The 19730-nt window shown below is 50.6% G+C and overlaps 1 protein-coding gene across 2 annotated transcripts in view; it reads right to left on the bottom strand.

The window, feature by feature from the left end:
* DAAM1 (dishevelled associated activator of morphogenesis 1) overlaps nt 1-19730 on the bottom strand; it is a 97036-nt gene that overhangs the window by 7089 nt on the left and 70217 nt on the right. Inside the window, exons 12-23 of one of the 2 annotated variants that reach the window (XM_071426204.1) lie at nt 19561-19699; nt 19151-19209; nt 18635-18822; nt 18008-18313; nt 17801-17908; nt 13480-13509; nt 12080-12183; nt 6527-6611; nt 5638-5744; nt 3323-3411; nt 2921-3089; nt 2067-2174 (exon numbers count right to left, since the gene is read on the bottom strand). In XM_071426204.1, coding sequence (XP_071282305.1) covers nt 2067-2174; nt 2921-3089; nt 3323-3411; nt 5638-5744; nt 6527-6611; nt 12080-12183; nt 13480-13509; nt 17801-17908; nt 18008-18313; nt 18635-18822; nt 19151-19209; nt 19561-19699 — 1492 coding nt within the window. The remainder of the gene's footprint in view (nt 1-2066; nt 2175-2920; nt 3090-3322; nt 3412-5637; nt 5745-6526; nt 6612-12079; nt 12184-13479; nt 13510-17800; nt 17909-18007; nt 18314-18634; nt 18823-19150; nt 19210-19560; nt 19700-19730) is intronic. The other variant, XM_071426205.1, reaches the window with a different exon arrangement.

Genomic DNA, 19730 nt, shown 5'->3' with positions numbered 1-19730 from the left:
TCGCTCTGGATTGGACCAAACCCAAATGTTACATATGGTGTCCAGTTTAGAGAGAAATGATAAAAGTTTAGGGGGGTGAAGAAACCCTCTGTGCAGGCGTTTTCTTTCCCACACGTGTGTCTGTGCAACAGCTGCAGGTCAGGAGCATGGGAAAGCCAGAGCCTGCACCAGCATGGAGCATGTCCTGCTCAGCCATGCCCTCAGCTGATGCCTACAGACTGAGCACCACACACCCACAGAACCATGGAATATCCTGAGCTGGAAGGGACTGACAAGGATCTCCAAGAATCCCACCCTGTGCCTGAGAGCATTGTCCAAATGCTTCTGGAGCTCTGTCAGGCTTGGGGCTGTGACCACTGCCCTGGGGGAGCCTGTTCCAGTGCCCAACTACCCTCTGGCAGAAGAACACTCCTCCCTGCATGCCAAGATTTGTCCTGTCATTGTGCTCAACCCCTGGATGATGATTATTTTACATTTTATACATGAGGATCCTTGTTTTGTCCAGTACACATCTTCCCTGGGAACCCACCACTGCTACAAGAGAGCTTTGAAGCTTGGAAGACCCTCAAGCCACTGTAAACTCCATGAATATTTCATAGAATCATGGAATGGTTTGGGTTGGAAGGGATCTCAAAGCCCATCCAGTTCCAAACCTGCTGCCATGGGACACATTCCTCTATCCCAGGTTGCTCCAAGCCCCATCCAAGCAGGTCTGGAACACTGCCAGGGAGGGGGCATCCACAGCTTCTCTGGGTAACCTGTTCTAACAGCAGCTGCCTCTTCTTCCACTGGATCTTCAGAGGATGACTACACCCTTCTCTACAGGATCCCATTGCTCCAGCAGAGCCACCCCTGACACTGCAGGAGGGCTGCAGCCACAATTCCAATGGGGCTGCTGCCAGCACCCTGACCCACAGGGTGTCAGGCTGGGTTCTGACTCTGGCAGTGCTGTTCTAGTGTTCTGCATTATTTATTTGATCCTTTTATTTTTTTTTTTCTTCTCTATTAAAGAACTGTTATTCCCTCCTCCCATATTTTTGCCTAAGAGCTCCTTAATTTAAAACTTATAGCAATTTGGAGAGGTGGAGAAGGTTTATATTCTCCATTTCAAGAGAAGCTCCTGCTTTCCTTAGCAGATTCCTGTCTTTCCAAACCAAGACACATGGGACACCTTCCACTATCCCAGGTTGCTCCAAGCCCCATCCAAGCTGGTCTGGAACACTTCCAGGGAGGGGGCATCCACAACTTCTCTGGGTAACCTGTTCTAACTGCATCCTCTCTAAAGGGGTGCAGTTTCAGCCCCTCTTCATGTCCACAGCTAACACAACTGGCTGCAGAAATTTGTGATCTTTGCTGCTTGCATCCCTGAAGCATCAAAGCCCATAAGCTCCAGCTGGAGTTTAAAACCAAAACAAGAGCCTCACTGATTTCAGAGATACTTCAGCACATACTTGAGGGCTTTGCAGGGCAACAGCAGATTCCTCCTGATCTTAAAGGCTCAGGCTGTGTTTGAGGGCTTTGCTGCACTGGGGCAGCCTGTTCCCAACAGCTCACTGGGCAGGGTTAAAAATCTGGTTGCAAACCCCAAAAACTCCATGTTGGCAGAACAAGAGGAAGGCAGGATCTGGATGCAGGTGAGTCCCTCCCACAGCTGCCTGGTCCTGCCTGTGCTGCAGGCAGAGCCTCCCTGGCACATGAGGATAAACAGCTGCCCTTTATCTGCAGCCACACCGCAACCGCTTCCTCCCCGATTACTTAATGCACCATTAGAAATTAATTAAATGCTTTTGTGGTGAGATAACAACAGGAAGCGGCTGCTCCAAGCAGCTCTCCTCCCCCAAGCTCAGAACTTTAGAGCCTTCACTGCAAGGGCTGGGATTTAAAGCTGACAGGTGATGTTTGCTTCTGAGTCCTGGGCCAGCGTGGCCATGGCATGGGATACCCAGCCCAAGAGCCAGGGTCTGGCCAGGAGGGTGAGCTGGGGTGAGGTGACAGGGCAAAGCAGGCTGAAATGAGGGGAGAGGTGCTCCCAGGGCTGCCTAAGTGCCACCTCAAGCCCTGCTTACTTGACTTTGGCTGCCTGTGGGATGTCTCGCAGCTCCTCGTGCAGGCGCAGGACTTTGGGATATTTCTTTTCCACGACAGTGATGAGATAGTGCAGCAGGGTGATGTTCCTAGGAGAGAGGAGCAGAGAGGTCAGTCTGGCAGCATCTTGGGGGGTTCATTGTTCAGTGAAAACCCCTGGTTAAACCCCAACCCTAGTAATGTACTATTTGAGGATTTCTGCAAGGATGCTGCTTGGTGCCTGTGTGGGGACATGGGCTGGGTCTGTCCCACACACAGCTACAGGGCAGAGCCTGGGCCCTGCAAGGAAGGGTTCTTTCTCCACAGGAGGAACCCAGGGGAGGTGACCTGAGCATCACTGCTCTTGTCCTCCAGTGTCCTTACTGATGGATGAGACCAGGCAGGTTTGAGACCTGACCCAGCTCCTCTTGCTCTGTGAACAGAGCTCAGCAGGGTAAAGCAAACCAGGCAATGGCTGCATCAGCATGAGAGAGAGGCAGAGGGAGTTCCTGTGGAGAAAAGCCCCTGGGAACTCTTTCCCTGGCTCTTGGCATCTTCAAAGGGGTTAAAAAGCATTTGGAAGATGATCATCCTAATCAGCCATAGCTGGAGTTTAGCCAGCCCAGGAAGGAAAGGCCCCATCAATCGCTGTGCTGATCTGCAGCTTGGCTTCCCTTGTAAGCTGTCCTGCTCAAAAAAATGCACACTCACATCACTGGGTGTGCCAAACTGGGCAGCAGGAGGAGGGGACTGCTCCCACCTACCCATGTCCCAGAGGTAATGCTAATGACCCTGCATCCCCCCAGCACCCCTGGGGCCAAGCGTGGTGCCAAGGATAAGGGCAGGGGCTGCTCACTTGTCAATGCTGGACTTGGTGTCTGCAATCTTGTTGAGGCTGGAGATCTTAAACCCGAAGGCGTTGCCCCTCTGGCCCTTGTTCATGTAGTTCCCAAAAGCCAGCACCACCTCCAGGAGCTGCTGGAGGCTGCTGCTCTGCAGCACTGCCTTGGAGCCAGCACGGATGGCTGAAAGCAGAGAGGGGTGGGACATTACCCCCTGCCACAAGAGCCCACCAGCAACCCCTTCAGCACCCCCAAAGAGTGACCACCAACCCCTTCCCTTCCCTTCCCTTCCCTTCCCTTCCCTTCCCTTCCCTTCCCTTCCCTTCCCTTCCCGCTCCATCCAGGCTCATCCTGGCACAGAGGATGCTCTTCCTGGGAGTGATCCCAAAGTCCCTTAGCAGATCTTTGTCACTTGCCTTCCACTTTGGGTTTCACTTCTGCAACTCTCTCTGCAAACTTCTTCTTGAAGTAGAGGGACTGCAGCCTTTGCTGATAATGGTTTATCCTGGAAAACAAAGGGGAGGAGCAGGCTGAGCTTTGCTTGCTCCAGGCAGAGCTCTGTTGCTCCACTGCTCACAGCTGTGCTCACAAAGCACGCTTGAGCCAGGGTGATTAAAAAATAATGACCCCTTTTCTCCCTGAAAGTGTGCTGAGATGGGAAAAAATGACAACTGAAGCTACAGCTGTCCTGGGGTGGATCCCTGTGGGTTCTTAAGCACATGCTCAAGCCTATCCCCTTAACTCAGCAGGTTCAACAAGTGGATCTTTACACCCCACTGGTATGAACAAACAGTTCTTTCACAACCACTCCTAAGCAAAGGTGCTGATGAGGTCTGGGCTCCCTATGGCTTTGTGATGAGCTGCAGCTGGAGAGAGGCTCACCTATGACCAGAACTAATGAAACTGGACCTTCTGATAATCAGACTGATGGACTGGGCTGGAAAGGCCCTTTCCTGGGCAAGTCAGTGATGGCTCTGCTCGTGTCAGTTGTGTTTATGCTAACCAAGATCTCACTTGTATGCACATGGCAGTCTGATTTGAGTCACCAGGAGCAAGGACCCACGGGAGACACGCTCACACACAGAGCCATGAGCTGCACTGTTGTACTAATCAGAGCTGACAAAGACATCACACTCAGTTACAGACCACAAGGCAAAATTAAAAATCAAGGAAAACATTTGCATCAGCACATTGTGCTTTCCAAAGGATGAAGGCATGGGAGCAACACTTGGGTGAGAGCCTGTGAAGAAGAAAGGTGACCTGTGATAGAAAAGCTAATTCTGAGTGTCAGTGAGCCCTGAGGGCTCAGGTCTGAGCTGCACAGCTCCATCCTGCCTGTCTGTGACACTCAGCAAGCACACAGCCCATTGTTGGTGCACTGCTCAGGGAGGATGGGAGCATTTCTATTTTTGATCTCCCAGTGCAATCTCCAATTGTAAAACTCACTGACCTTGCCAACAAGTGACTGGCTTGAAGTTCAGCTAAGAAATTCAAAGAGCTCAGTGCAATTCAAATAAGAAGCTTCAAGATTTTAACCTGGCACCTCTAGAGGATGTGCATGCAATAGATAAGGTTATTCATCCCTGAAGACTCCTAAGTCTTAAATGATTGCTACCAGGAGCAGGAAGAAATGACATTTCCTGTCAGTCTCATATAGTCTCAGGAGCCCTGGAGATGAGTCAGTCCTGAGGTGACAAGTGGGACTCATCTACACAGCAGGACAAAATGTACATACATCAGGCTGGAATATTCATTAGGATGAAAGGGAAAGGAGCACTGTGTTATCATCCTAACTGCACTTCCCACCTGGGCCACAATGAATCATAGGATGGTTTGGGTTGGAAGGGACTGAAAGATCATTTAGTTGCCCTGTAGGGACACCTTCCATCTGACCAGGTTAGATCACAGAATCTCAGAATCATCAATGTTGGAAGAGACCTTCAGGATTATCCAGTCCAACCATCAACCCAGAACCACCAAAAAAATCCATCTCCCCATCCCTCTCCCTGCTCTGTCCAGCTGCTGCTTGTATGGGAGCACAACCCTGATTTTAGCACCACAGCATCACAAATAATCCTTATAATTTGGAGCACCTTGCTTGCCCTCCTGTCTGCTTGGCCCACTCATTTCTTGATGTGAAAAACAGTAAGAAGGGCTTATTTCCCAAGCAGGCTCCATGGAACTGCCACCTCCTGACCAACCCATGCAGCCAGTGGCCAAATTGTATCCCCTGAAGCGGTGAGACCTGTGTTGAGGTGAATGGACCACAGGTTGAGGAAGAAAGCATGTGTGGAGCAGGGGGGGGGTCACACCTGTCAGTGCCACCATACTGCAAATATAATGTCTAAAAAAAGTAGCCTGAAAAGAGTAAAGAAAGAAGACTGAAGGAAGAGTGTGAACATGGAGGCAGTTGCAATTCTTCATTTATCCTCTTCCCAAGAGCAAGACCAATGGCCACAGTTCTGCCAAGAACAGGAGACAGGCTTAGCTAGCAAGAGTCAGATAAAAATTAGCAGTGTTAACTGTTGGACTTGATGATCTTACAGGTCTTTTTCAAACTAAATGATTCTACAATTTATGAAAATGTGGCAGGTTGAAATGAGCAACCCCAATGGCCAAACTGTGTCCCCCTGAGGCACCAACCTGCTCATTTCCAATGGCCAAAATGTGTCCCCTGAGGCACCAACCTGCTCATTTCCAATGGCCAAACTGTGTCCCCTGAGGCACCAACCTGCTCATTTCGAAGAGGAACCGGTCAGCCTTGGCCATGCGGTCCAGCTCGTGCTTGTGCTCTTCCAGCAGGTCAATGTCTCCCTTTTCAGGAACAAACTTCAGGAGCTGAACAGGAAAAAGCACAGCAGTGGACATGAGATCCATGCACGCTTTTTCAGGAGCTAAAAAGTGATTTATTTCCTCCAGTCTAACAGCTTTTCAGCATGTACAGGCAGTGACCCCAAGGCACCTGTGAAATAAGTGTTATTGCTGTCCCTGTGACCTTCCTCACGTTACTCCATCACGTCAGTGTCTCCTGCCTCTGCCCTGCCATCACTCAGCTTTTACAACAAATGAATTAAGTCTGCTCCAAGGAGGTTTCAACATCAGCTCTGCCAGAGGAGATGTCAGTCAGGGACTCCCATTTGCTGCAACTCTACTTATTAGCAGATGGAAATTTTGTGAAATGAATCCTCCCACATCTCTGCTCAAAGTGCAATTACCAGCTCAGCTTTAAGGACAGGTGAATAATATGCCTCCAAAGGGATTCAGAGGGAGTGAAAATGGGATTCCCCTTTTGAGGACTGCAAAATCACTGTCAAACCTTTCAAAAATAAACCACTACTGAGCACAAACTTCGAGCTGCAGCCACAAAAAGGCAAAATAGCCCCACCTCAAGGTTCCAGGGCAGACCCAGGTACAGGAATGCCACATGGTGGCCATGCTGCTCCCAGCACTGATACCACAACCAAGCTGCTTTCCTGCCCACCTGGGTGGTTTTTCAGCATGTGGCTGGTAAATAATTTGGGGCCCAGCACACTTAAAGCTGTACTTTTGATCCCAAGCATTTTGCACAGCGTTGTCCCAGCCTGAGGCAGGCACAGGGAAGCAGGAGACACGCTGCCCACCTGTTCCAGCATGTCTTTTGGGAGGTCCTCCTGCTCGTCCATCGTCAAAATCGCTCGTTTGATCTCGTCATTGGAGAGTTTCAGCCTGGGAGGAGGAGGGAAAGGAGAGTTACTCCCAGCCCAGCAGTCAGGGAAGGCTCAGGAGAGATTCCTTACACACCTGTGCAGCATGAAGAGCTGAACCCCCAGCCAGCAGCAGCATCACAAACAGCTCTATCCAGCATGTTGTGAAGGGAGGATGTGTGGGAAATGTGGTGGGACCCTGCTCTGCCAAGGATCTGCACAGCACAGAGCAGCCCTGGCCCTGCTGCAAACAGGGGGCAAAATCCCCCCGATCCAATTCCCTCTCCCCACACTGCAGCTGCCATTCCCTATTCCCCTGTTTAACAGAACTTTATGTAAGGATTGTAAGCAGTACATTGAATATCCAACTTTCAGGTGTAACTCCTGCCCATAGCAATGCTGCTCCTGCAGTTCCAGCACCCCCAAAGGCCACAGGGCCAGTGAGGTTACATTCCCACAGGGAAGAGAGCCCAGCCCAGGCTCAGGAGTGCAGCTCAGCGCTGCCCCTGAACCCACTGCCACAACCCTTAAGGAAAATCTGGGCAATTTCCGCTGCTGTTCTTGGATTCAAGCATTGTCTCTCCCACTTTTCCTGACCACCTTTGGCTGGAGTCTTCCTCTAGGAAAAAATTAGAAAGAAATCTAAAATTTGGACAAGTGGATGTTCAGCATCCCAGGAAACCCATCAGTTTGGTTTTCTTTGGAGGGGTGGGGATTCAATGCTCTTGGAAGTGTAAGATGCTGGAAACCAGCCTCTCCTCCACCTTTTTCTTCCTCTCTTCCACCTAACAGGAACCGAAGATGCAGCCTCAAATTGGAGATTTCCAAAACCACAGACCACTGTGTCACAGCAAGCACCACCAGGCTGGGCTTTCCTGGCAGGGATCTTTCTGCCAGCAGCCCACACTGAGCTGAGGCAACAGAGAGATGGAAAGATGCCCTCAGCTCCTCCTGGGCTGCAGCAGCCATTAATTACACTTTAATTTGACTGCAAGGAACCTCTCCCTGCAAGGACTTTGATTGCAAAACCACACGTATTTTTCTTATTCTTTGCATTGTGGTCTATAAAATAATCTAAATTAAATAAAGGGAAAGCCCAGAAACTCCTGCAACTCCATTTACATCCTCTCTCTCTCTCTCCTGGCGTGCAGTCATGGTTAAAGCCATTGCAACAGACCCAGCTTAAAAAATGTAATTCCCTGTACTTGCACGCAGGGAAAAACCACAGAGTTGAAAAGACCTGTTTGAGGAACCCCATGTATCAGTGCTCAGTGCTGCCAAGGGATGCTGAAACACTGGATGTGGCTCAAAGGAATGAGCTGAAACCAGAAACACACCCTAGAGCAGGATGTGAGACCTTGGAAGTCAACCTGACCAGCAGATCAAACAGAAGATGGGGAGCTGACTTGATCACTCTGAGTAATTAAACAAGGAGGGTGTTTTTAACCCCCACATCTCTGCAGGGAGCAGACTGAGACTGTGGAGTTGGCTTTTGGAAGCTAAAGCTGACAGAGTTCTGGTCTCTAAGGCCAGCATAGCAAGGGCTTGGTTTAGCTTGGAATATTTTGCTCAAGACTGGAAGTGAAGGGTTAGCTTTATTGAGACAGGTGCATCTTACAGACCTGGTAAGTAACTCTTCATTCCTTATGAGCCCATGTTTCTCATCCTGCCCTCAGTCCTCTCTGACCTCCTCCTCAAGGGAGCACCCTAGAGAGGGGTCTGGTAATTAGGGAGTGAATAAAAATCTACCTCAGCCAGGGGAGGAAGCTCAAAGATTGCACTGAGCAGAGGCCAAGACAATTGTTGGGGTCATCATACAAGGAACAAATCCAGAATCCTTGGAAAATATCCCCTCTGCTGCTAGCAGTGACCAGCAGCCACATCCTGGGGTCACCCTACCTGTCCCCCACAATGGCAGTGGCCAGGATGGGACATGATCCAAGGTGGGATATGAACCTGCAGGAGAACAACTTGTACACCCAAGCAGAAACAGGAGTGCTCAGAGCACCAACACCAGTCTCCACCCTGATGAAAAGCAGACATTGGCTAGATCTGGATATCTGGGGGGGCAAAAATGCTCCTGGGAGAAGGGGGTGCTTAGGCAGCTACTCCTCATCCACAGGAAACACCTTAAAAGCACAGAAAAGTACCATCATCATCTCCAGGAGGGTGGGGGAAGACAAGGGTGACTTTTTTAAGCCCTTACTCATTGAAAGCACAGTCAACAATAAAAATGCATTTAAAAAGAAAGAGGTTGGACAAAAAAAAAAAAACAACAACCAACCGACTTTTCTCAGGAATCATCACAATCCAGTGCCAAGAACAAGAGCCTGCTCTCTGCATCAGCAGAGAGCAAGAAGAAAACAGCTTCTCAGACAATTTGATGGGAAAGGGGCCAGTGAAAGCTAGAAGCTTATCTATAACCACAATAATTATCATTGTTGGCAGCAGCTGTCGAAGGCGAGCCGTCTGAGAGGAACGGGGTCACAGGACTTGCTGTCACAGGGATTTAGAGGCAGCAGCCTGGCAATGAGAGGTGACAGCTCACCAGCCCAGCCTGCTTTTGTCAGACCCCGTGCAGGATGTAATAAGTGTGAAGGGGAAAAACAAATTCTGCCAGGAAAGGGACGCGCCCTCCCTGAAAAGCCACATTGATTTGAGGGGGGAAAAAAATGCCTCACGTCGCCTTGCTGGGAGAGGGGAATCAAATGAGCCATTCACAGCAGGAAAACGATGGAGAGAGGGGTGGGTTTGCATCTGGCAGAAAGCAGGACTAAAAATACACACCCATGCACAGGGAGCAAAAGCAAGGACGTGGTGGGTTCACAGAGGGAGACGCGGTGAGGCATTGACATCAGCAAAGCCTTCTCCAAAGAACAGAAGGAAAAAGCAAGTGTTAAAAATGTTCTTGTGCTGCATTACAAGCTGGAGGAAAATCCAGTGATCTCACTGCGCAGTAATTTCTCCCAAAGCAAGGGAAACAGGCAAAAAAATAAATCTACAGAGAGAGATAAAGTATCTCAGTGGCTGTAATCTTTCCACGCTGCGAGCCAGACAATGCCTGGTGAGCTCACAAATGTCTGGGCTAAAGCAGGGGCCAAGCCTGCAGGTCCTTTCACATGTGAAACTGCTCAGCCCCGTGGTGGCCATGCAAGCCAGGTGGGACAGGAGCAGCCCAGCTGCCAGACCAGTCCCTTTGGAACATTTGGGACCAGAATACACTGCTCTGGCCAGCTTTGGGATGGGCAGCTGCAGAAGGGTTTGCCCAGTGATGCACAGAGTCTGCTGCTGGAGATGCAGGAGCTGGACATGAGAATACTAAAAGGATGCTTGGCCTTTATCCCTACACCACCTCTGAGACACTTGGCATCAAATCACCTAAAGGGATTCTGGGGAGAGAAGCTCACTTGTGGTCCTGGGAGTACCATGGGATGAACTCCAAAGCACTTCCAAGGCAGCATCTGGGGCAAGTCACTGCACCTTCAAAGCCACACATCCCTGCATGAGGATGGGCCTGGGGAAAGCCACATAGAGGCCTGAGGACCACCTTGCAGGGCAAGTCTGGTCCTGCTTCTCCCCTAGGAACTGGCCCACAGGGAAAGGCAGGCAGGCAGCAGCCTCCATCCTGCCCTTTTTGTGGGATTAGTTACTGGCAATTCATTTCCAGCCACTGCTTTCTTGGAAGAGAAAGGTTTGCTGGCGAGATGAAATTGAGACCTTCACTCAGTAGGATGTGCAAGATGGCTTTGAAGTTGAGTGCTTGGGTCTCTCCCCTTCCCACTGAAGGACCTATTTGTGTGCTTAACTTCCAAATATACACTTAAACCTCTGGCTGAATCACACCTAAACCCACTCCACGCTCAGCCTACGTATGCCAGGAGCAGCTCAGCCCCAAATCCCATCGTTTTACTTGCTAATAGCTGCCTGCCACAGACACACTCATTTGCCTGCTTTAAACTCTGCTTTCATCATCATCCTTTTTTTTATTTGGACTGCTAGGAAGCACAAAAATCCCCAGAAGCAGCCCAGAGCAGAGCCAGCCAAAACCAGGGCAGCTCTACCCCCAAATGCTGTGGCACTCGCTGCCCACAGGCTGCCAGCCACCTCTGGGAAAAGCACCAGGGGCTGAGTTACCCACCCAGATGGTTTTTGTTTTGCAGACATCAGCCTCTCCAAGCTTTCTAGGGAAGGAAATCAGCTGGGCTGCCCAGACAAGGCACCATCTCCACTAGGAAGAACCAGACAGAACCCACAGGCTGGGAAAATACTGAATTCAGCTGCAAAGCCAACGTGCCAGCCATGCTGCTGCATCCTGGCCAGTCCTGGGTGGCACAGAAGCTTCTGTGCCTCCAGACAGCAGAGTGAGTATTTTTAAACTTTACTGATGGTGGATTTATTTTTTGCTGGGTGAGTCAGAAACAAGTGGCATTTTCTGCTGTTCTTTGGGTGTTTTTTCACAAGTAGCTACACTGACAGCTCATCCTTTCAGACCACCACAACCTGGTTTCCCTTTTCTCAGGAAATTCAGTCTTATTGGTGCAGTTTATCTTGCCAAAGTAATTTTTATAATTTTGGCAGCCATTTGGAGATCAGATTAAATTGCTGGTAGCAGTGCTGAGCCTGCCTGGTGAGGAGTGTGAGGGAGGCTGTCAGACCACCAGGGCAGCTCTAAGAGGGGAACATCCCCTTCCCAAAATTCAGATGTGGGCAGCAAGGTCCTGGCTGAATTACTGCTGCTCCCTGCTGACACCCAGCTCTTCCCCAGCCCAGACAGGCCCTCTTCAACCACCAGCAAAGAGCAAACAAAACCCAGGCTGAGAAAGATAAGAGGTGAAATCAACCCCCTTTTGACCTCCTGTGAAAGCTCACTGGGTATCCCAACCCCTTGAAGGCTTTCCAGGGACACCAAATTGCCACTGTACACCCTTAATGGCACTGTCCCCCCTCCAGTAAGGCTATAGCTGGGTTCAGGTGTCACTGGGCTGCACTGGCTCCTGTCATCAACCCCCTGCTCCAGCAATGAGGAGCACACTCAGGGCAGCCCAGGGCAGGGTATTAAGCATCCCCCCCCACTGTCACAGACATCTTTTATGGAAAATCCTTTTCTTAGGAATTTTCCTCCTGAGAAGCTGAGAGGCCTCAGGAACAAAATGTAACCAATGGTTATCTGCTGCTGTGGAATGCAACAGGTGGATCTGGGATTGGTCTCATGTGGTTGTTTCTAATTAATGGCCAATCACAGTCAGCTGGCTCAGACTCTCTGTCTGAGACAGAAACTTTTCTTATAATTCCTTCTTTTTCTATTCTTAGCTAGCCTTCTAATGAAATCCTTTCTTCTATTCTTTTAGCATAGTTTTAATATAAAATATATCATAAAATAATAAATCAAGCCTTCTGAAACATGGAGTCAGATCCTTGTCTCTTCCCTCATCCTCAGACCCCTGTGAGCACTGTCACACCCCACTCCCCACAGCAAGGCTTTAACCATACCTGGAGAGGAGGATGTTGCAGTTCTGAGCTCTCCTGCCATCTATGACTGAAAGCTCCTTGACTTTGTGCCGGGAACTCAAAGTGTCATCGATGGCATCTTCCTTCTACGAGAAAATGAGCAGAAGAAAAGCCTGGAGAAGAGCCTTGGAGCAGCAAGGACATTTAGTACTCTCAGTGTGATACACAGTGGGCCCCATAATTCAGGAGTGGCACCACAGGTTATGGGTAAAGCCTGTGACTGAAACACAGTAAGGCATTTCATAAACCAGAGCTGGCTTTGAAGCCACTGGTTAGAAATGTAAATACTTTCTCAGACAGGGAAGATTTAAAAATCTGCAAACACAGGGGCGCTGCTGAATAAATAAAGGCTGGCTTTCTCAGCATACATACTTGTGATACTTCATTAAACCCTGGCATGGAGGATTTCATTATGGGCTGCTGCACACGCTCAGCGTCGCTCTTGTTCCTCACCCCTGCTCCAAACATCTGTGATCACCCTTCATGCATCAGTCCTCCTGAGCCAGCTAACCAGTACATGCTGTCAGACTTGCAAAAGCAACCAGCAGCTTTTTCAGTGAAATCCTCCCAAAAGAAGGGATTTGAAAGCAGGAATTGGTGTGGAATAAGCACCTGTATCTCCTAAGTGGCTTAAACACCTTACCTTCAGATGAGTAACAATACTGTGTGTGCTTGTGGGCAAATGGGCAGATCTACATAACAGCAGCTTTGTAGGGCTGCCCGAGGAGTTCACGTTGCCCCAGGTTTTAATTTACCATATTGCATATTTTAGTGAGGGTAATCAATTAGAAGCTGGCTATTCAATCCTTCTGGAAGGAACACAATCTGGAGCTGCAAGGTCCTGAACGTTACAGATCCACACTAAACATCCATGAGGCAGGAGACCTGGCACATGGCCACTCCAAGGGCCGAGAGTGAGCACTGAAATTACCAGTTTTTTACTCATTTTCTTGTTTCAACGAAGAAAACATGCAGATATGAGAAGTGGGAAGAGAGGCAGGTGATGGAAAACGATCCCCAAGTCACCCAGCATCAGCTGCCCCTCTCATGTGCCTTGCCAGTTCTGACCAAGCAGAGAGCTTCAAGCCATGGGTTTATTTCCATCTTTTGAAAACAAGAACTGCTCAGGGGTAGGAGCTTCTCTGTGGAGTTGAAAACCCAACTCCTGGACTCAGACATTGCCTTTCACCTCAGGCCAGACAGCAGAGAGGGTGGGTTCTGCCTTACCAGCCTCCCCAGCAGCAACTTTCAAGCTGCTCCTTCTGCTGATCTTTGTACCTCTCTGATTCAACCCCATTTGTCACACATGAACCCCCCCTCAGAAGCAGCCCCCATGTCCCTGTCCCCAGCCCCACATCACACTCCTGCAGGTGCTCACTTACCTGTCTGGAGCTACCATTCACAAAGAAGTCCTAGAGCCATAGCAGAAGCATGGAAAAAGGCAGTAAAAACACATGCAGTTCAGTGATCTCAGCAAAACCAGAGGGAACTGAAGCAGAGAAGGGAAATGTGCAGTATGGGGGGGTTTGGCAGCATGGGGGTGCCAGTGCTAAAACAGGGGTGATGCAGGTGAAAATGTGGGTTATGGGATGTGCAGAAGGGCAGAGCTGATGGAAGAGGAGGCACTTGGGGGTGCCAGTGCTAAAACAGGGGTGATGCAGGTGAAAATGTGGGTTATGGGATGTGCAGAAGGGCAGAGCTGATGGAAGAGGAGGCACTTGGGGGTGCCAGTGCTAAAACAGGGGTGATGCAGGTGAAAATGTGGGTTATGGGATGTGCAGAAGGGCAGAGCTGATGAAGAGGAGGCACTTGGGGGTGCCAGTGCTAAAATAGGGGAGATGCAGGTGAAAATGTGGGTTATGGGATGTGCAGAAGGGCAGAGCTGATGAAGAGGAGGCTCCTGAAGGGATCAGGCTGAGGCACACTGTGCACAGGGGTGAGGAGGGGACACGGGATGAGGTGGGAGGATGCTGGCCAAGCCCTGCTACTGGCCCAAAGGCACAGCACTGCTCAGCCTGCCGTGCCTGGAGGAAAATTGCTGGTTCCTGCACATCTGAGGGACTGAAATGCCAATGTGACTGCCAGGAAAAACAGGGCTTGGAAGTGGAAATAAGCAGAGGCGCATCCCGCAGCAAATCTGGCCGCAGCAAAACTTCACCATCGGCCACAGCAACATGCTTCCCCTCGAGTTCTCATCCTCCTCCTCCTCCTCCTCCTCCCTGCTTCTCCAGGGCTCAGCAGCCTGGCCCCAATGCCCACCAGCAGCATGTCCTTCCCCAGACCTGGCTGTGCTCTCCCCAGCAGCTGGAAGCAGGTGCAGTAAAGCTGGCACCACACACACACATGGGAGTTTTCCTTCCTCATCCTCTTGGCTGAGCTGTGCTGATCAAGAATCTTGTGGCTAAAAGTCTCCAGATCAGTTAAGGCTAAGGATCAGTGTTTGACTAATCAATCTCTACCCAGCAGTCTCCTTTGTGGGACAGGCACAAAGCACACCCACAAGCTGCAAGGGCTATCTTTATCTTCATTTAACTGGTCCCTAATTAGGAGCTCTTCCTTCCATTTCAACCCTCAGACCTGCCCCACGATGCTCAGACTTGCTCCAGGATGCTGGACAGGGAGGACATGGTGGCTTTCTCTGCTCCAGGAGAGGGAGAGCTCCTCATGTATTAAGGTAGAGAAAAGACTCACTACAAAAAGGCCTCAAACCAGCCTCATCCCCACCCCTCTCCCTCACAGGAACTGTGATCCAGCCTCTGCTGCAGGATGGTGTAAGGAGGAGCAGCTTTAAATGTGCTACCACCATCCCCACAAACAATTCCCAGCCCTGCTGTCCCTGGCCCCTGTGCAGGTCACTCTCCCTTGCATGGAGGAGCTGGAGCCTTTCCTTCCTTCATCCTTTTTTGGGAGATGAATTCTTTCCCAGCTCACTGCTAAGCCCCTGCTTCAACAACACATATTTTTCCACTTGGCCCTGACTCTTTGACATCACTCACTGCTGCAGGACCTGCCAGAACTGCCCTGGCTGTGTCACTGCTGCTTATCAACATCACTCCCAGCCTCTACCCCCAGGAAGACTCTCAGGACATCCCTGACAGAGGCACAAACCCCTGTGTAGTTTAAGCCCTGATGGTCCTGGACTTGCCTTTTTGCATCACTACATGCACACCCTTACACAGCTGCTGCCAGTTCTCATGCCACAGCCAAAAACTCCCGTTGGATTGTCTGTAAATGCTGATATTCTGTACAGCTGCAGGGCTCAGACCTTCTCTGGGGACAGGGACATCTGCAGAGCCTTGGCTGGGAGGCCACAGGCTCTGCTCACAGCTTCATGCCTTGTGAGGCACTGATGAGCCCCAGGAAGCCCAGAGGGCTCCTGTCCTCCCCACATGGAAAGGGCCCTTCCCCAAAGCTGCAGAGCTCAGCTAATAGCCTGCATTTACATCCCAGCCTGTGATGTGGGAAAAAACATTTAAAGACATGCTTAAAATTAAGTACATGGTTAAAGCCTCGGGTCTGTGCAGCACTTTGGGATTCCCAGGCGCTCTGGCAGCAAAACCAGACAAATCCCAGCAAAGGCAGCCCCACAGCAGCCACCCTGGGGGGCTCAGAGAGCTCTGTGCACTGCACACACCCCTGCTGCTGTCCCCAGGTCCTGCTGGGGCATGGCCACAGCAATGCACCCCCTGACCAGGCATTTCCAGAGCCCTGCTTTGTCTGGGGGCATGGCAGACAGGCAGCCCCTGATGCCCCTGTGGGTGTTGTGGCCCAGGACAAGTGAGAGGCATGATCACTGAGCAAGTGGCTCCAGACAGGGAACAGGCAGGGAGAACCCTGCTCCTCCCTTGCTTCTTCGTGACAGAAACCAAGTTTTGCTAGAGCTTGAAGATGCTGTGAGTTGTGAAACCATCATGATGAGTTCATTGTGCCTCAGGGACAGGCTGTTCACTGCCTCAGCTCCCCTCCATGTACACAGAGCCCCGTGGTTTGCATGTGTGACATAACCACAGAATGGCTGGGGCTGAAGGGACTTGAAAGATCCTCTAGTGCAACCCCCCTGGGAACATTCCTACTCAACCAGCCTGGAACACTTCCACTTCTCCTGATCTCATGGAGCCCATCTAACCCCACACACTGCTGTGGCTGCAGAGCCATGAGCCCCTCTCCATCCTGGGACTAACACTGGGAGCACCCTGGGGACTCCCAGCTGGACAAATACATCCCTCAAGGCCCAGGGAGATGTGTCCCATGGCTCCACTCACACAGAATGAACCACAAGGAACTTGTGCATCACGTCCCCAAGGGCAGCTCCAGCCCCAGCAGCATCTCACAGGTGGGATTTTGCCTTGTCTTTCCCATCTGCCTTTCAGATGCTCTCACAGCATCTTCTGCCAGTGCCAGGCCAGCCCCTGGCTCCTCCATTCAGCCCCCTTCTGGTCCTCATCCCATGTCACAGCTCTCCTTGCACCATCTCCCTGTTCCTCCTGGCCCCAAACCTAACCAGCCACTTCACCCAGCAGGACCTCAGCCAAGCCAAATTATTTTTAAATTCCTGCCTGGCAATAATCCTCATCACACCAGGTGACTCATGGGCTGGGGCCCGAGGGCAAACCATCCTGCTGACACTCAGGTTTCTATTCTTGCTCCTCTTCCATTTCCATTCCTTGTCCTCAGACATGCCCTCCCCTAGGCATGAGTCAAGCTCAAAAAATGCCAGGAGAAAGAGACATTGCTGTGGTCACCTCTTCCCAAAACACTGGGGCAGGCAGCACGTACTGCTGGTGGGTCACTCTTGATGTTTGCCCTGCTCTAATCCACCCTGATCTCTCCCTCAATTAGCCTCTGGAACAGATTAAACTCTCACACTGCCTAATGAGCTTAATGGGTCTGGTCCACTCCTTCCTGGCACCATCCCTCTGGCTGAGCCTGGCACAAAGGAGACGAGCTGCTCTCTCCTCCCAGGAACACAGCCAGGTGTTCAGCAGGTGAACATCCTTTTTCAGCCTCTCTTCTTGCTTTTTCTCCTGCCTTCTTGAAACACTCATTGCTTTTGCCCATTTTCACCCTGCCTGGGGTAAAATAAGTGTCTAATTTTCTTCATGTGCTTTGATGCCTTCCAAACTGGGCCTACAGTGCTTGAGCAGGAGATTAAAAAGCAGAGACTTTTGCCTGCAATGACATTATTTTGGTTTGGGGATATTTGTTCAAAGCTCACATTTTGCTCTTGGCTCACTACAAAAATAAAAGAAGAGACCCACCCATGGTAGATGTGGGCAAAACTTAGTCCCTCTTGGCCAGAGAGGGATAGAAATTTTCCACCCAATACAGACACATGGAGAAGTTGCTGTTAAGAGCAATCCAAAAATATTAAAATATTACCCAACTGTGGCTACATCTGGGGGTTATTTTCATAACATTCCCTGTCTCTTTTTTTTTTTTTTGGGTGTGTGTTTTTTGGTGATCCATCTTCAGGGCACACATGGTCAGGTGTGTGGAATCAGGCACAGTGAGCCATGAACAGCTGCCTCGACACCAAGGCTCTGGCACATGGATGAGAGGACAAAGCAGAAGGAGCTGATCTGGCAAACATGGCTTTGGTATGAAATAATGATGGGAGATGTGTTTTGGGACCACCAGTGAAACCACATGATCCCATAATGGTGGCACCCCACCCAGGTGTGCCCACCCTGGGCCAGCTGTTACCTGCTGTCTTTGGTAGGCTGAGAATGTCCTCTCCAGGTCCTCGAGGTCCAGGATTTTGAACACTCTTGTGTCATCTATGTTGGTCCACACGGTGCCTGCCAGCTTGTTCTGCAAGACAGTGGAAGCATTGCAGGTGGGGGTCCTCATCCACTGCCCTCACATCATCACCATCCAGCACCTCACTGCCCAAATTTTTGCCCAGCTTACCTCTGGAAGCTTGGACCAGTTGAAGGACTTGAGGGCGTTGGTTGGCTGAGGGATGCTCTTCTTCTTGAAGGCCATGCCCGGGGGTGCTCCAAGGGGAGGCATCAGCCCCCCCAGGGGTGGGGGGCCAGGGGGAGGTGGGGGACCCCCTGGAGGAGGTGGTGGGGGAGGAGGTGGGGGACACCCCCCTGGGAGTGGGGGGGGTGGTGGAGGGGGGAGAAGGGAGCCGGGAGTTGGAGAAGGTGAAGGGCCCCCGGGTGCTCCTGGTGGCATGGGAGGTCCTCCAGGACTGGCAGCACAGATTGCCCTCTGGGAGAGAGAAAGAGGAATGGGGACTGGTCATATGGAGGTGGGGACACCAGCTAAGAAATACCCCCATGCTGATTTTTAATTGACTTGGTTAAATTTTAGGGAAAAATGAAGCATTCAAAGACTTCAACACTCCTGACTGAGGCTCAGTGCAGCCGAGAGGCAAAAATCAGCCCATCACAAGGAACAGACACCTTGGTGGCTCTTCCAACAAGCCTCTTTCTCAGTCCCCCCATGCAGCTGAGTCTCCTGGAATCACCCCACAGCACATGCAGGCTGTTAGGGACTGGGCCCACAAGAGGAGCAGGTTTGAGGTCTCACCCTGCTCATTTCATGGAGCTGTGCTGTCAGATCTGCCACCTGCTGCTTGACCTGCTTGTGCTCGCTGGACTCCTTCTCCAGCTTCTCCTTCATCTTGTTCAGCGTCTGCATCATCTCCTCCTTCTCCTGGGCCTTGGCATCACACTCCCTCTCCTTCTTCTCCAGCTTCTGCTGCAGCTCTGTGTGCTCTGAAACAGCCCCAGGAGACCACTTTGGGTGACAAACACTCCTTTTTGCCAACAGCAGCCCATGGTGCGGCTAAACCCCACTCTGCCCTGCAAAGAAGCTGCAGCTGACAAAAGGGAGCCTGTGCTGTGCCTCAATACCCCCTTTGGAGCCTCTTCATGAAAAAATATTATTTTCTTTGCCCATTTTCCATGTCAGCCCCATGACATGACACTATCTCAGCCCTTCAATAAAGCCTGCAGATACATGTATAAATACACATATAAATACATGTGTATGGTAACTGTTTAGCCAAGGTTAGAGTTCACACTGTATTCCTCCACCACTCACCTTTTCTCATTTTCTCTGCTTGCTCTTTCCACTGTTTCACTTCATTTTCATTGACTAACCTAAAAGGAGAAGAGATACAGCACATGAGACAATCCTACTAGAGGAAACAGGAGATCATCACCAGCAAGGAGCACAACTGAGAAAGTGGAATTTAAGGCTCCCAAACTGGCACACCTAATAACTCTGCTGTGTCCCCTCAGCAAGGTTATGTAAAATTTATCAGGGAACACACAAAAACTCCTAAATCTCAACTATTACTGGCAAATTCTGTCTAACAAAAGGGATGAGCTTCATGGCTAAGGTGGGGTGAAGCCAACAGCTCCAGGGATGCTGGCTGGCGTCCAACCGAGGAGCAGGAACATCACTGTGTGACAGTGACCAGCAAGGAACAGTGACCCTTGAGCACTTACATTCGTACAACATTTTTAATGTTGAAGTTTTCCAGGGGAGTGGCATCAGGGTCCTGCCCTTTGTCACTCTGGATGACAATCTGCTGCACGATCCTGTCCAGCAGCAGCCAGTACTGGACGGTGTTGCCGCTTCTTTTATCTGCAGGGAAGGAAGGGGACAGACTGACATG

Source organism: Agelaius tricolor, unplaced genomic scaffold (assembly GCF_023055355.1).
Source record: "Agelaius tricolor isolate 1412-34295 unplaced genomic scaffold, bAgeTri1.0.p SCAF_5, whole genome shotgun sequence".
Lineage (NCBI taxonomy): Eukaryota > Metazoa > Chordata > Aves > Passeriformes > Icteridae > Agelaius > Agelaius tricolor.
This window is presented reverse-complemented; position numbering and strand designations above follow the sequence as displayed.